This window comes from Halichoerus grypus, chromosome 11 (genome assembly GCF_964656455.1).
Source record: "Halichoerus grypus chromosome 11, mHalGry1.hap1.1, whole genome shotgun sequence".
Classification (NCBI taxonomy): domain Eukaryota; kingdom Metazoa; phylum Chordata; class Mammalia; order Carnivora; family Phocidae; genus Halichoerus; species Halichoerus grypus.
This window is the reverse complement of record NC_135722.1, coordinates 74460304-74475070: the sequence shown is the minus strand read 5'-3', so window position 1 is coordinate 74475070 and position 14767 is coordinate 74460304. Positions and strand designations below refer to the sequence as shown.

Here is a 14767-nt window from a genome sequence, read left to right as displayed (position 1 = left end):
CTCAACTCTTCAGCTCTCTTACTTTATCTCCAGTAATCCTTTTATCCTACAAACCTCATTTGTCCTACAAACATACCCCTCAGTCCTCAAAAATGTTCCCTAAGCTTCCTCCTCCTTTAAAAGATCTCTCTCATCCAAATTAGCCACCTCCCCCAGTCCTCTCTGTGTCCCTTATATGGTTCCTTCTAAACAATTGTCTCATTTGTATTTATTTATTTCTTATTGCTTACTCATATTTTTACTGTATTCCTCATTACTATATAGGTTCCCTGAGGACGGGAATCAGGTTTGCCTCACTCATTATTTTATCTGTGAAAGTAAATGAAGACCAACCAAATGAGTACAAGCAAAGACTAATTTGCAAGGGTGTCAGTCACCATCACTTGAATTTTGGCAGAGACTCAAAGGCAGGCAGAAGAATGGAAAAAAGAGAAGGATTTGAGTATGCCCTGATTTGATGCTGTTAGCATGGGGAAGCTTAGGTGATTAAGCAGAAATGAGGCATTGCATGAGATTTGTTATGGATGCATATTTGGCTTTTTCCAATTGGTCCTAAGTTGGAAACAGGGGCCAACAAAAGAGAAATTGTCAGTAATTAATCAAGTCCTGGCCATTGGAGGCTGATTGTTAGAGGGGTTATTATTTGGCTTCCTGAACTGGTTGTTATGGATAGTAGTTTGACTTCTTGGACTGGTTCCTGCAGGAAGTAGCTGACTTCTGGGGCTGATTGTTATTGGTTATGGGAAAGAGTCCTATTTTTATATACAGTCTAGTCATTGTTCATTGTATACTCAGTCCCTCAGTCCCCAGGACCAACACAGTGTCTAGCACAGAGTTATAACTCAGTAGTTTTTTATGAATTAATATATGGATGGCAACTCAGGGTTTGATGCTATCCCTCTGAGATACAGTTCTTTTCATTTCTCTTCTACCCTTAGCCTCTGATTTCCTGCATCTTGACTAGCTCCATTTTCCCTGTCCTCTCCAAACCATAAGTTAGGGATTCTCCACAAGCTTTTGGTTTTTCTCTCTACATTTTTCTTAGAAAACATGTCTACTTCCACAGCTTCAAATAACACTTCCAGAGAGGTGATTCCAAAATTCTTATCCCTAGCTCTGACCTCTCTTATGTACCCCAAGCCAATTGTTTGATAGATAGTTCTATGCTGACATCTGACTAGTATCTCCAAGCCTATGATCAGCCTCTCCTTCCTGGGAAGTCCTTGCTCTTCCTCCAGACTTTTCTGTTTAGTTCATTTGTAGCAAAAGCACTACTAAACGTAGTTTCTGGTTCTTGGGAGGGTAAATTCTGAGGATGGATGTGAGAACAGAAGGAAAGATGGACAATGAAAACAAGTGATTGGTTTTGTTGGCAGGAATACTGCCCCTTTGAAATGCAAGAAGACACAGGACACTCAAGCTGTCTCAATGCCTGGAGCTGGGGAATGTGATCCGGTATGAAAGACACCTGCCTTGGACACCAGAATCATCTCCAAATTGGTGTGTTCCATCCCCCTTCCCAAACAAAACCAATGGGACAACAGGAAATACCTAAGGAAGTTGTCATTTTTGTGGAGGGGGTCAGTGGGGATGGGTTGGGAAAAGGAGTGGACAGGGACATGGTGGAGGAGGAATGGAAGGGGTGGGTGCTCAGCATTCCTTTTTCTGGCAGGAGAGGCTGGTCTGGGAACAAGATCCCAGTGCATGCATGCCAGGCTGCAGTGACTTACCCACTTTGATATGAAGTCTTACTGAGGAAAATTACTCAAAAAGGAATCTTAAAGCAAGGGAAGCATGCATGTTTTTGTTTTTCACCTGCTACCCAGAGCTTCCCAGAATTCTCTGAGAAAGGACTTGAATAGGATTTGATGTTCCCATAGTGGGAAAGTGAATGGGTTGCCTCCAGTAGAAGGAGTGTCCTCTACCCAAGACCTGCCTCGTACAATCTAGGCTAGGGAAAATACCTCTTACCAACGGGAGCATCAGAATTGAGTTATCCAAGGCTGTTGTTTCCTTTGTGATTGTTCTCTCTCCCCAACATTTCATCTTATATGTATTTTGGGGCACTGTGTACAAAAGTATGGTCCAAATTTCCATAGGTTCTATCTTTCTAATAGTTCCTGAATCTGCCATGTTCTGGTTCACTGTCTCTCCTGTAGTCTAACTTAATGCCTAGTTCCTACCATCTGCATTTCTTATGTCATTCCCCTCCTGTACATTTCATCCTACACATTGTCCTCAGCCTCTTTGTCTCCAGTTTGGCCCCCTTGTAATCTTTTCTTTATACAACGAGATCTTTTTTTAAACCTGCAGTTTCTGGTTACAGAAGGTAGAATGAATTACTGGGATCTCACTAAAATATTTGTTTCTCAATGTTCCTTTACGAAAGAGTGTGAAGGAAACTACCAGTGAACAAGAGATTTCAATAAATATTTAGAAGATAGCATATGGAAGTGCACCAAAGGGAACAGGGGTGGCTAGAAGTGGAAGAGGCAGCTGCAGTGGAAGGAGGAGCTCATCTTCCATGCAGAACCTCTGAGAGGCTCTGGGCTCAGCGCTGGCAGGCATGAGGGGCAGAGAGAAGAAGTCTATACATGCTCACTCCCATGTCCTCTACCCAAATCTGGAGCTCAGGTAACCCAACTTTAACCCCCAGATGATTTCTTCTCCAAAAAGTCAATTCCTAGATAGTGCTGAAGTTTCAAGTATGGTGAAATTTATGGTGTGGCATCCCAAAGAGAACCATCTTTATGCCAGTATTTGAGGGGTCTGCTGTCCATATAGCTCCTGCCAACTCGGTCTCGCGAGACTGCACGTACAAATGGACGATGGCTGGATGTATATAAAAATAGTTTTAATCCATTATCTGCAGTAATCAGCCCAGAAAGCCAACCTGCTATCTAAACCAGATTTACAAGAGATTAGACCACTATTTTAACAACAAGCCCAGGAAGCCAAACAATTACCCCTTTAACAATCGGCCCCAAACAGCCAGGACTTGATTAATGACTGACAGCTTCCCTAATTTTTATCCCTGCTTCCAACTGAGGATCAACCAGAGAAAGCCAAATACACATTTCTAATCAATCACATAGGATGCCCCTCTTCTAGTTAGCCTGCCTACGGCTTCCCCATGCCAACAGCCTCAATTAGGGCATACCTGAAGCTTCCCACTTCAAAGCTTTCTCTCTGCCTGCTTTTGAGTCTCTTTCAAAACTCAAGTGATGGTGGCTGACTTCCTTGTTACAGGAAGCTCTGACCAAATAGCCTTTGCTTGTTCTCATTTACTTCCACCCTCAGGAGCAGCCTTCTAGCCCACGAGCCTTCCCCCATATACCCAGAACTCCCCCTCAGCTTTGCTAGTCAGGGGAAAGAGCCACAGATACAACCCAGGACCCTTGGACCAGCTAGCTAGAAGACTCAACCCAGCTCATCATTCTTAAATGTGGATACACAGCCAAGGAAACCAGACACAGAGAAAACTAGCGGCACACAGGGGAAGATGAAGGTAAAGAGAACAGATTGCCCTTGGAAGAAATAGGTCATTCAGACACTAGAAAAAAAGACTTTTTTTTTTTTAATTTTTTTATTGTTATATTAGTCACCATACATTACATCATTAGTTTTAGATGTAGTGTTCCATGATTCATTATTTGTGCATAACACCCAGTGCTCCATGCAGAACGTGCCCTCTTTAATACCCATCACCAGGCTAACGCATCCTCCCACCCCCTCCCCTCTAGAACCCTCAGTTTGTTTCTCAGAGTCCATCGTCTCTCATGGTTCGTCTCCCCCTCCGATTCCCCCCTTCATTCTTCCCCTCCTGTAGAAAAAAAGACTTTAAAAAATTCTAATTAGATTCTCAGTGAGATTTTTTTTTTTTTTTTAAAGATTTTATTTATTTGTTTGACAGAGAAAGAGAGAGCACAAGTAGGCAGAGTGGCAGGCAGAGGGAGAGGGAGAAGCAGGCTCTCTGCTGAACAGGGAGCCGGACGTGGAGCTTGATCCCAGGACCCCAGGATCATGACCTGAGCCGAAGGCAGCCGCTTAACCGACTGAGCCACCCAGGCGCCCCCTCAGTGAGATTTGAGAAGATATTACATCCATAAAACCAAAAACAGGTTGTAAAATCTCCTGGAAATTAAAAGTGGATTGCCAAAATTAAAAAGATTGGAAGATTAAGTTAAGAAACTAACAGAACAGAGAGCAAAAAGGTAGTCTGTGTGGCAGAAAAGATAAGCCACCTTTTGTAACTTTTTCATAGCTAAATCCAGAAATGGTTCAAAGTGAGTACCTCTGGAACCAAGGGGCTGACTGGCTGGGGCTCTGTCATTCTGTGCTAGAGGTCATTTTACCTATGTGTTATAGTCATATGCATGGATCTCTCTGCTTAAAACAAATCATTTAACTGCAAATCTAAACAATTCTATTCCACTACCGAAAACTGTCACTCCTCTAACCACAAACAGGGAGAAAGCTTAGTCTCTCTTTCCTGACCATCACTTGCTGTAAGCCTGCCCCCTCTCCCTTCACTCCTTACATTTGCCCCAGTCCCACTTGCCAAGGTGTTCTGTGTAAGCCTCATGAGCTGGGACTGTGGGGTCTGACCTACCTGGTTTCAAACCCACATATGTCTGTCTTAACTTGAAAGATGGGTGTTTAAGAGTGACTCTCAAAGCTTTTGGAAGGATCAGATCAGCTAACGCATGTTAGGAGCTTAGCAGAGCCCCAGACACAGAGTAAATGATCAATAAAGAGTAGCAGTCACTAAAGCTCTCAGAACTAGTCTTGTTTGGGCTAACTCAATTTTAACCTTACTTTGATTATGTTTAGGTAAAAATACCTAAAAATATTTAAGATTTTATTTTTATTTATTTGACAGAGAGAGAGCGAGAGAGCACAAGTAGGAGGAGCAGCAGAGGGAGAGGGAGAAGAAGGTTCCCTGCTGAACAGGGAGCCTGATGTTGGGCTTGATCCCAGGACCCTGAGATCATGACCTGAGCTGAAGGCAGTCGCTTAACTGACCGAGCCACCCAGGGGCCCCTAAAAATACTTTTTAAAAGTCATTCAACTCTCAGCTTTATTACCACACACATATCCTCAGACACTCCAAGTCCTTAATTCTTAAGAAATTTTAACTATATGTATTTTTGAAGCCATAATTTATTGATTCACTTAAGAGCAGGTGAAGTTCCTGCTTCAGATAGTTCATGCTTTAGGGACTGGCTGGTTTTTGTTTAGCATTTTTTGTGTGTGTGTGTGCCTAATGAAGAGACCTTTCTTCAGTGGACTCAGGCATCACTCCCTTTGTGAGGACCCCCAGCCCAGTCCCTATTCTTTCAGGCTCCCCAAAAGCCAAGTGCTTTGTCTCCACTGCTAGTGTCCGTGTCCTACTCCAGACTCTGAGCACCTCAGTTAGGAGGTCTGTCCTCACTGGTTTTAGAACTCGAGTGCCCTCCCTGTGACAGGATCTGTTCAGTGAAGGAGCACATTCAGGGTAAGCATGGGAGGAATGGAGATAGAGTTTAATTATAAGCAAGGCTTACTGATGTCTGGTGAGAATGAGTAACTGTTGGAAAAGCCAACTACCTCAGGTGCTGACATATTAGAAACCCTCTTTGTCAACGAAAAGGTTGTAGGGACGGCACCATCTATGCTGAGAAGCTGCTGGGCTTCAGGCTCTGGATGGTTCTGAGTGGGTGGGTCGGCTCCCAGTCTACTTACAGAAGGGATGTGAAGGCTGCCCCAGTGCCCCTTCTCGAGTTCAGTTCTGACTTCTGTCTTGTTCTTTAGGGTGTGGGACTGCCTGAGAAGCACAGACTATATCCCAACAAACAATGGCATTGGCTTTTTCCTTTTTCTTTTTGTAAGTTAAAATCATGGAGTCCAACTCCCTCGTTCCTCTCAGGGGAGAGGGAAGCATAGACAGTCTTAAATGAAGGCCAATGGACTTGCCAAAAGTCATATAGAAAGTGGTAAAACCGGATTAGAGCTTGGCTTCCAGAATTCCAGAGCTGTGTGTTGTGATTCTGGGGTTAAAAGAACAGGAAATGGGGCGCCTGGGTGGCTCAGTCCGTTAAGCATCTGTCCTGGGTCATGATCCCAGAGTCTTGGGATCAAACCCCCACATCAGGCTCCCTGCTCAGCGGGGAGTCTGCTTCTCCCTCTCCTTCTGCCCACCACCCCTGCCCCACCGGCCGCTGCTTGTGCTCTCTCAAAAAAAAAAAAAAAAAAAAAAAAAGAACTGGAAATGCCTAAAGCAGTTGAGGGGCTTCAGTCTTGTATCCAAAATAAAACCGATGGTCTGGGTGGTCCTTACCCTGCCTTTGGGTCTTCTGTATGGCGTACCGCTTATGGAGGGGGGGAGGCGGTGTTGAAAGTCTTCCCACCAGGAGGTGTTGTGAGGATGTAATGAGAGGTCCTGGCACATGTGAAGAAGCTAATTGTTATGAGTTAAAAGTGGCAACCAACTTCGAGACTTCAGTGCGGCCGGTGGACTGGCTCCCTCTTTGTGCAGCCTGACTCCCTGACCATAGAGCTAGGACAGAGGGGGTCACACAGAGGGGAAAGGTCAACTGCTGTTTTATTGGAGGCACCATCGTGGGAAGGGAGGCCAGGGCTGTGACCACCAGCTCTGCCACGGAAGGAGGTGGGCATGCACTGGATGAGAAGGGCCTGGAGTCCCACATCAGAGTCCCACTGGCCATAAAGGTGGAAGGGGGCAGGTCACGTTGGCGCTCCCAGCCCCTGGCTGCCTTCCAGGCAGAGGAAGGCAGAACAGAGCAGAGGAGGGTGGGGTGGAGGCCTTGAACTGAATGCTCACGGCTCGGGGACCAGCATCTGCAGCCTCAGTGTCTTCCCCACCCCCCAGCCCGTGCTGCTCCATTTGAAGGACCCAAGAAAGGGGGCTGCCGTGGCCCAGCCTGACCCACAGCTGGGGGAGCACAGGACTGCGGGTGGGAGAAGAAGGGGCTTTGGGATAGGAATGACAGGAGCAGGGAGAAGGCCATGAGCATGTAGGAGCCTTCCCAGGACAGGGCCGTGCTGGCAAAGAGGCGGGCCACAGCCACATTGGGGTTGCACTGAGCAGGCTCAAACCACTTCTGCAGGCACTGTCCGCTGCCCCGGTGCTCGGGGCTCGCCTTGAAGGAGCGGCTCCAAATCTTCTCACACAGGTCAGCCGGGGTGGGGAAGTAATGGGGGAAAGGGCGGCAGACGGCCCTTGCAGGGCAGTGGTTCTTTCCTGTAGGGGGGATGGAGGCACACCCTTACCTCCCCGTCCTTTGCCCTCGGGGAGCAGAGGGAGCTTGCGCTTGCCTCCAGGTGGGGTCCCTGCCGAGCACCACTCACCCCCACTGTGGTCCCAGCTGCCATGCCAGTTGGATTTGCAAGTGTAAGATGTACGGCAGTCTTCCCACCACTGCTCACAGTCCTCCTGGCACAGGGGCGCATCCAGAATTCGCTCTCCTGGCCCGCCCGAGTCCATCTGGGTACAGGCATGGCAGGAGACAAGAATGCTAATAGCAATCATTTGAAGGTCGTCAGTAGCGACGAGGGTACTTGTGCCAGGTACCCTCTGAATAGATTCTCTTATGGAGTCTGTAAGCATTGCTTTACCCAGGAGAACAAGGAGGCTCAGAGGCTCAATTGTTTGGCCCAGGCTACACAGCTTCCTGCATCCAGAAGAATGGGATTGCAGTAGTCCCTCATCCTACAGTCCTCATCTCTTGCCCGCTACGCTGTTCTGCAGGGCCCGAGGTGGCTTCCTCTCTGACCTTTTCCCCAACCCGGCCTCTGACTCTGCTCTTGTCTGTAGGGGGACAGCGCAGCCTGCTCCTGCCAGCATCGCGGGGCTCAGGCCCTTAGTAACAGGGCACTGCGCGGACATGCCTCCCGCCTCCCCAGCCCAGCCTTCTGACCTTCCGGATCCAAGGCCCCAGGTTCGGGGAGCACTCGTAGAAGCAGACGGCCTGGAGGAAGTGCTTCTCGCAGCCTGGCATCATCACCCCACAGTGGAGCAAGCTGAAGTTGTAGAGCAGGGACACGTCCAGGTGGGCTTCCCAGCTGGTGCCCGCCGTGCAGCAGGCGTTGTCTTGCCAGGGGAGGCACTGAAGGCCGATGAAGAAGGAAAAGGCATGGGGTTGGCTAAGATGCAGGAGACGGAGGAGGACCTGGGCAAGTGGGATGGCTTCAAGCCGATCATACTCATATAGAAGAAATGCTGAGAATGTGTCAGAATCCCCAGCCAAAGGGCCCTGCATGCTGATCTCCCCACCACAGGCTGCTGCAGTCCTCTAGAAACAGGTTTTCAGGGTCTCAGCTCCCGGGGGGTGGCAGAGGAGCCCCACGAACCCCAGGGGGATGTGGAGCACTAAGAAGCGCTCACAGGGAAAGGCCAGCTCCACAACCCCTCCCTGCCTCCCCCGTGCCCACCCCCCCACCCCCCCCCACCCCCCCCACCCCCGTCAACTGCCTTTAGGGCTTGGGGAGGGGTTGCCTAAATCCTAGGTCTCCCCAGTGCCTATTGGTAGGAAGAAGGCTAGAGGAGGAGGACCTTGTTTGCATCTATGCTGAACCAGGGCTGGGCCTCTGGGATCACCATCTGCCCCTGTTCCCCCAGGCTGGGCAGCTCAGAGATGGGAACTTTGAAGCACTCAATGGCTATGATCTCAAAAGGCCACAGTGTCCCTCCAGTGGCCTTGGCCTCAGTGCCAATGTAAGGAACCACATGAGTCAGGGTTGATGGTGGCTCAGAAACTGTCGTGGAATTTGTGTCCCTTCCCTGATCTGCCAAAGCAGCCTCACTCCCACCCCCAGGCAAGGTCCGGCCTCCGTACCTCCTCGTAGAGCTTGTCTTCTGGGCCAGGCTCTCGCTTGTGGTGTTTGGTGTTCATGCAGACATTGAGCAGCTCGTCCCCAGCCCAGGTGGGCGGCGTGACTGTCCATAGCCCTAACAGGAGCTGCCACCACCGTTCCATGGCCGACTGCAGACAGGAGCCCCGCCTGCCTGTGCGATAGATGGGATAGGCACTCCATGCCCTCCGCCATCCCAAGGAGTGAGGATGGGTTTCAGGGCTCTCTCAAGTGACCATGACCCTCTGGCTGCTTGTAGGACCTCTATCAGAGGTGGCATCATAAAATGTCAGGGCAGGTGGAACACGCCTTAGCATTCTGACACCCACCCCCAAAAATAGACTCCCAGGAAGAGACCAGCCCTAAGGTGAGGGAGGGTCAGCGTGGAATGGCTCCAGCCTGGGAACTTATCCTGGAGCATCCCCCTGGGAGGCAGACTTTCCAGCCCCCTGACATGTGGGCTGGGAAGTCAGAGCACTTCCAGAGATCCAGAGATCTTCCAGAGATCATCCAGAGATCTTGGATGAGTAACAGAGCAAATGCTCCGTAACCAGATTCTACAGGGCGCAGAGGACACGGTGGGATGGGGTGGTGGGACAGGTGCATCCTTATGCCATCGAAGGCCAGCCCTGATGGCAGCCCCCCTGAGGCATCCATGCAGCCCCCCACCCCAAGCAGCTGGTCCTCCCCAGGGAGCAGTAGCTCTGCTTCCAGCAGCCCCAACCCATCTCCGACGCTCCGACCCTCCGAGCGCGAGCCGCGGGACGCAGAGCCCAGGGGGAGCGTGCCCACACAGAGTCAGCTGGGCCAGCCTTGCACACCCACAGCCCGCTCCTCAGGCGGGAGCGCGGAGCCTGGCTTGCTTTCCCCTTGCTGCTTGTTGAGCGCTGTGTTTCCCACTCGGTTCTGGGTAGTACTGTTAACGCGAGGGAGGGGAACGAGAGACTAAAAAGAAGAAAGGCAGAAGAGCACCCTGTGTCCAGTGCCCAATGCCTTGGGAAACAGGGCTCCCTCGGCCTTCACGCCCCCAGGAGCCCCTGGCTCCCACAGTCCCCCGGGCCTTGCAGGAAGGCCCCCGTGGCCCATCTCAGTGAAACTGAAAACCCCTGGCCTCACCTGAGTTTAGAGCGGCCAGTGTGCTGGGGATGGAGACCACGGCCCCACCTTCCAAGCCCACCCTCAAGCCCAAACGTGCAGCTGCCCCCACTCCCGTGTCAGGCCCAGCTGCGGCCATCCGGTATCTTTAAAGAAGCTGCTGTAACAGGGGAACAGAGGAAAGATGCTGCCCCTTCTAGTGCTTTTCGAATACTTACTTTCAAAGCAGGAGCCGCTCCCTCCCACTTCCAGAGATGGGAGGCTGCCATCTTGCCCATTTATCGCCCCCTCCACTCCCCAGCCGCCCAGGTGCGGGCACAGAGCTCCAGGTGGCGCCAGTTCAAGGGCATCCATCTCACCCAGGTGGAGGGGCCTCCTGTGGCTGGAGCTGGAGGCTTCCACTTCCTCAGAGAAGCAGAGACCCGGGAGCGGGAAGGATCCTGAGCTCTGGTCAGCGGCTGACTTCTGCCCTTTGCTCTGCCCCGGGCCAGCTGGATGACCTGGAGAACGTGGCCCACTCTCCAAGTTGGCCTCTTTATAGTATAAAGGGCTGTTTCATAACAGGGATGGCTGGGGGAAAGAAATGAAAGAGAAAATTCACAGAAAGGACTTGGCATCGTGCCTGGCACAAAGTAAGTCTTTTGGCTTAATTCTTTTCCTTTATCCTGTGAAGCCTTTGTCTCTGGGTCCCTGCCCCGGTCTGCCTGCCTCTCCACCTGCCCCTTCCTCGGCTCAGACGCCTGGGATGCACCACCTGGTGGCTCGAGTGACAGCGACCTCTGTCAGCGCACAGGAGCTAAGGTTCCTGCTGGGGAACAGACACCGTGGCCCAGAGATAAAGCAGGGCCTTGGAGACCCAAGAATTTAAATGTGTGACCAAAGCCCAAACCAACAAAACCAAAACAGTCCCCCCCACAGCCCACAAAACGATCTCCCTGAGCATGCAGAGGCCCCTGTCCCGTGAAATATTCTGCAAGTGTCCTCGGCAGTGATCATGTTCACAAGAAAGTCCTTCTCAACCAGGAGAGGCTGGGACACTCGAACAGGACTCTTGGGAGAGGCCCAAAGATGATGAAAACGCTGGAAAAGGAGCCCCTCTCCTTGCCTGTTTCCTAAAACAAGTCCCCTCTCCAAGGGACAAGCAGCCAAAGTGACTGAAGTGTTACCAATACCTAGGAAATTAGAACAATAAGAGCATTTTTATACTTGAAGCACACAAAGCCCACTCTGGGTTGCTCAGCTACGTAGCTGATGTGCAGACGTGAGTTAGTCATCATGCCGGAAAATGGAGTTCTCCGCCCCGTGGTCACCACCGCGGCGGGCTGAGCGCCACGAAGGACCCAGCCTGCGCTCCATGGTCTGACTCACCCCTAGAAATGACCCCCAGCCTGAACGCCCTCCCCGATTTCACTGTGGGGAGCCTGAGGCTCAGCTGGGGGAGGGGCAGAGCTTCATATCTGATGCCTAAGGGCTACCTGAGTGGGTTCCCTCCAAGACTGAAGGGGTAGATGCTGTCTGGGTCTCAAGTGAGGTCTGTTTTTCAGAAAGTCAAAGGCCAGAATCAGACGGTTGCCGGGAGGCATGTGTGTCTAGCTTTATTTGGGAGCAGTGATGATTATTGGCCCAGCCTCCCATGTCCTTTTTTTTCTTTAATTTTTAAAGATTTATTTGAGAGAGAGAGAGAGACTGAGTGGGAGCAGGGGCAGAGGGAAAAGCAGGCTTCCCGCTGAGCAGGGAGCCCGATGTGGGGCTCGATCCCAGGACCCTGGGATCATGACCTGAGCTGAAGGCAGCCGCTTAACCGACTGAGCCACGCAGGTGCCGCCAGGCTCCCATGTCCTTAAGCAGAGTTGGGAGTCCCCCTTTTAGGGTCCGATGCCAAACAGTCACTGCATTTCTGTGGCCAGGCGCATCCCCGTGGATGTGGCCTGCCCGCCCTGCTCAAGTCCTCACAAACACTCCCGAGGCGCCTAAGCCTCCCAAGGCCCTGGGCGTGACAAGGAGAAGCCTCCAGCACTGAGGCCCAGAAGTAATTATGGAAATGGAAAACAGGACGTTTGGGAAGAAGGTCGAGGAGGGGCTTGCTAACAGTCTCCAGCGCAAGGCTTGTAGGAAATGAGCTGAAATTACAATCTGCGCAGGTGCTGGGGAGGGAGGGACTCCGGGGAGGGAGGGACCCTGGGGAGGGACCCCGGAGGCTGCCTCTCCCAGAACCATCAGGCCAACATCTGCTCCAGCTGAGAGGCAGTTTGCAGCCCTGAGGAAAACTCATTTTTGCTTTATTGTGATTGAGTCCTCCCGAGAAATCTGGTTTGCAGCTGAAAGCTGATAAATTAAAGCTGGCTGAGGATGAAGAAGCCATTTGAAGCAGCTGACCCCAAACAACTTTTGTTCTGAGAAAACAGAGCACTTAAATTGACAAGAGCAGAGCTGCAGTGGCGCTCGGGGAGGGCTGAGGGGAGGGCTGGAGGCGGGGGGGCGGGAGCAGCCCAGCCCCTGCAGGGAAGTAGCCACTCTCCGGCTGTCCCCCCTGCTCTGCTCGAGGGGTGCCAAGTTGCCACAGCCCACTGAGTTCCCCACGAGTTCCAGAGCAGACCGGGAAGGCAAAGAATTCGTGCCAGGAATCTCCTGGTGAGGACCTGAAGTCAGAGGCCAGTTGAAGGGCACACCGGTGACTCAGAGTTCTTCATGGCTCTTATGAGTCCTTCTTTTCACCCCAAAATCTATTGGCCATCCTTGCTCAACTCTTGATTGGTAGGTGTGTTGTTTATCCCTAGCCTGCCTTCCCTCCACAGCTGTTCCCTCACCAAACCGTTGATGTAACTTCCGAAATGGCTCTGGAATTCAAATTCTTCTCTTCCTGTTTCTCCCCAGTTTCGGGGGCCATGACTACCTCTTGCCTCAATTACTGCAACCACCTCCTCACTGGCTCCTGTGTCCCTTCCTAGAACGTTCTCCAAGCAGCCAGAATGATCTAAATTTCCCCGTATTTTATTATGAACATTTTCAAACATAAGGAAAGTTGAGAGAATTTTACAATGAGCCCCCTATCCCCACCACTTCGGTTTACCATTACCATTTTACTGTATTTTCGTTGTCCCACATCTAGCCAGCCTTCCAGCCTTCTAGTTACCCACCAGGCTTCTTTTCCGTCATGCATTTCCAAGTAAATCACAGACCTCAGTATACTTCCTCCTAATCTGTGCATCCTTACCATTAACCAAGTTCAATATTTGCCTGCAGGTGTTTCCCCCCTCCCTTTGGAATGATCTTTTTAAAAGGTAAAGGTGGTTAGGATACTCCCATGTTTTTTTAAAAAGCCTTCTGGGCTTAACATAAGTCCCAAATCCTTAACCTATCGCAAGGACCCTGTTTCATTAGGTCGCTGTTTACTTTCCCTGCTAATCTGTTGTGTGTCTGTCCGCAGGCGCTCCTCATGCTGACACCGTGACTGCCCTGTGCCCTCACTCTGCCCGGCGGTTCTCTCCGAGCGCACGCTCTGTGGCTGCTACCTCCTCCTGACCCGTCAGCTCAGAGGACGGATGGCTTCTTAGGGAACTTTTGTGCCCCCCCCCACCCGCCCAGGATTGGTGAGTTGTTCTCTCAGGGTCTTACGCTGGCCCCTGCTGTGGGATTTACCGCCCGTCCTTGTGAATGGCTGCTTCAGCTCGGGGCAGGCACAGTACTGCTCACGCACCAAACACGGTGCCTGGCCCAGAGTGGCCAGCCAGCACGTGTTTGTGGGGTAAGTGAGCAGAAAATACCTGAGTAGAATAAAAGCGCATTTCTTTTTTTTTTTTTTAAGATTTATTTATTTATTAGAGAGAGAGAGAGAGCGCAGGCCCTTGCGCACAAGTGCACGGGGAGAAGCAGAGGGAGAGAAACTCCAGCAGACCCCCCACTGAGTGCAGCTCCTGACCCGGGGCTCAGTCTCACGACCCTGAGATCACAGCCTGAGCCGAAACCAAGAGCAGGATGCTTAACTGACTGAGCCACCCAAGCGCCCCTAAAACTGCATTTCTTATACACACTGTTTTAATTCACATGCTTCCCCAGTTTAACCTGACTTATTCCCTCTCCTTGCCCCTCCCCATCCTCTCCCCCCTTTATTCCACCCTCACCTATGCTCCCCCCCCTGGAGTTAGAAAGAACCTCTCATTTTCTGTTCCCTGTCCTCTCTCCTCACCCTCCTCCTCTCTCTCCCCTCCTTCTCCGCTCCGCCTTCCCTCACCCTTCAATTTTCTCCCTAACCCTCAGACTTTTTCACAGGGGATCATCTCAGTTTCTGGTGATTTCTGTGAGATTTCAGTGTGTAAATGCTGGGGCTTTCATTACCCCTTGAAGAGACCACTTTTTCAGTCTCATCATAACAAAGGAAATGAGTGGGAAGCCTGTCAGGTGTTGAAGAGAGTCTAAGCAGGTAGAGAGAGAGAAAAACATCAAGGTCCTACGGGAAAGAGATGAGCTGAAAACCAGAGAAGGTATGCCACAAAGAACAAGTGTCTTTAGTTTCCTACTTATTTTTCTTCTCAGGCTGCTAGATTCTTCTCTCTTCAACACAGTTTCCCCGTTGCCATGTCTCACTGTGACACTCAAACCAGGCTACTGCTGGGTGTCCGGGAGACCGTGTTAATAAGTGACTGAGGTTTGCAGGCAGTTTGACAATGTGCAGCTGAGATCAGCCCATTTTCTCTTTCAGTCCTCCCAACATCCCTCCCCGCAAATATCTCTTGACTCCGAGTTTTGCCCCAGCTACAAACCTGTCTCTCTCTCTTCCCAGCCTTGCTTCCTGAAAGACCTGTGTATGTTCATTGTGGTT

The 14767-nt window shown here is 50.9% G+C and overlaps 1 protein-coding gene across 1 annotated transcript; it reads right to left on the bottom strand.

Annotated features, from left to right (window-relative positions):
- Window positions 1-6565: 6565 nt before the first annotated feature.
- IZUMO1R (IZUMO1 receptor, JUNO) lies at window positions 6566-8978 on the bottom strand. The gene is made up of 4 exons (XM_078059179.1): window positions 8838-8978; window positions 7887-8108; window positions 7351-7486; window positions 6566-7243 (listed from the first exon to the last, which is right to left on the bottom strand). The coding sequence occupies exons 1-4, from the start codon at window positions 8976-8978 to the stop codon at window positions 6849-6851; spliced, it is 894 nt and encodes a 297-aa protein (XP_077915305.1). The 3' UTR covers window positions 6566-6848.
- Between the last annotated feature and the right edge of the window lie 5789 nt (window positions 8979-14767).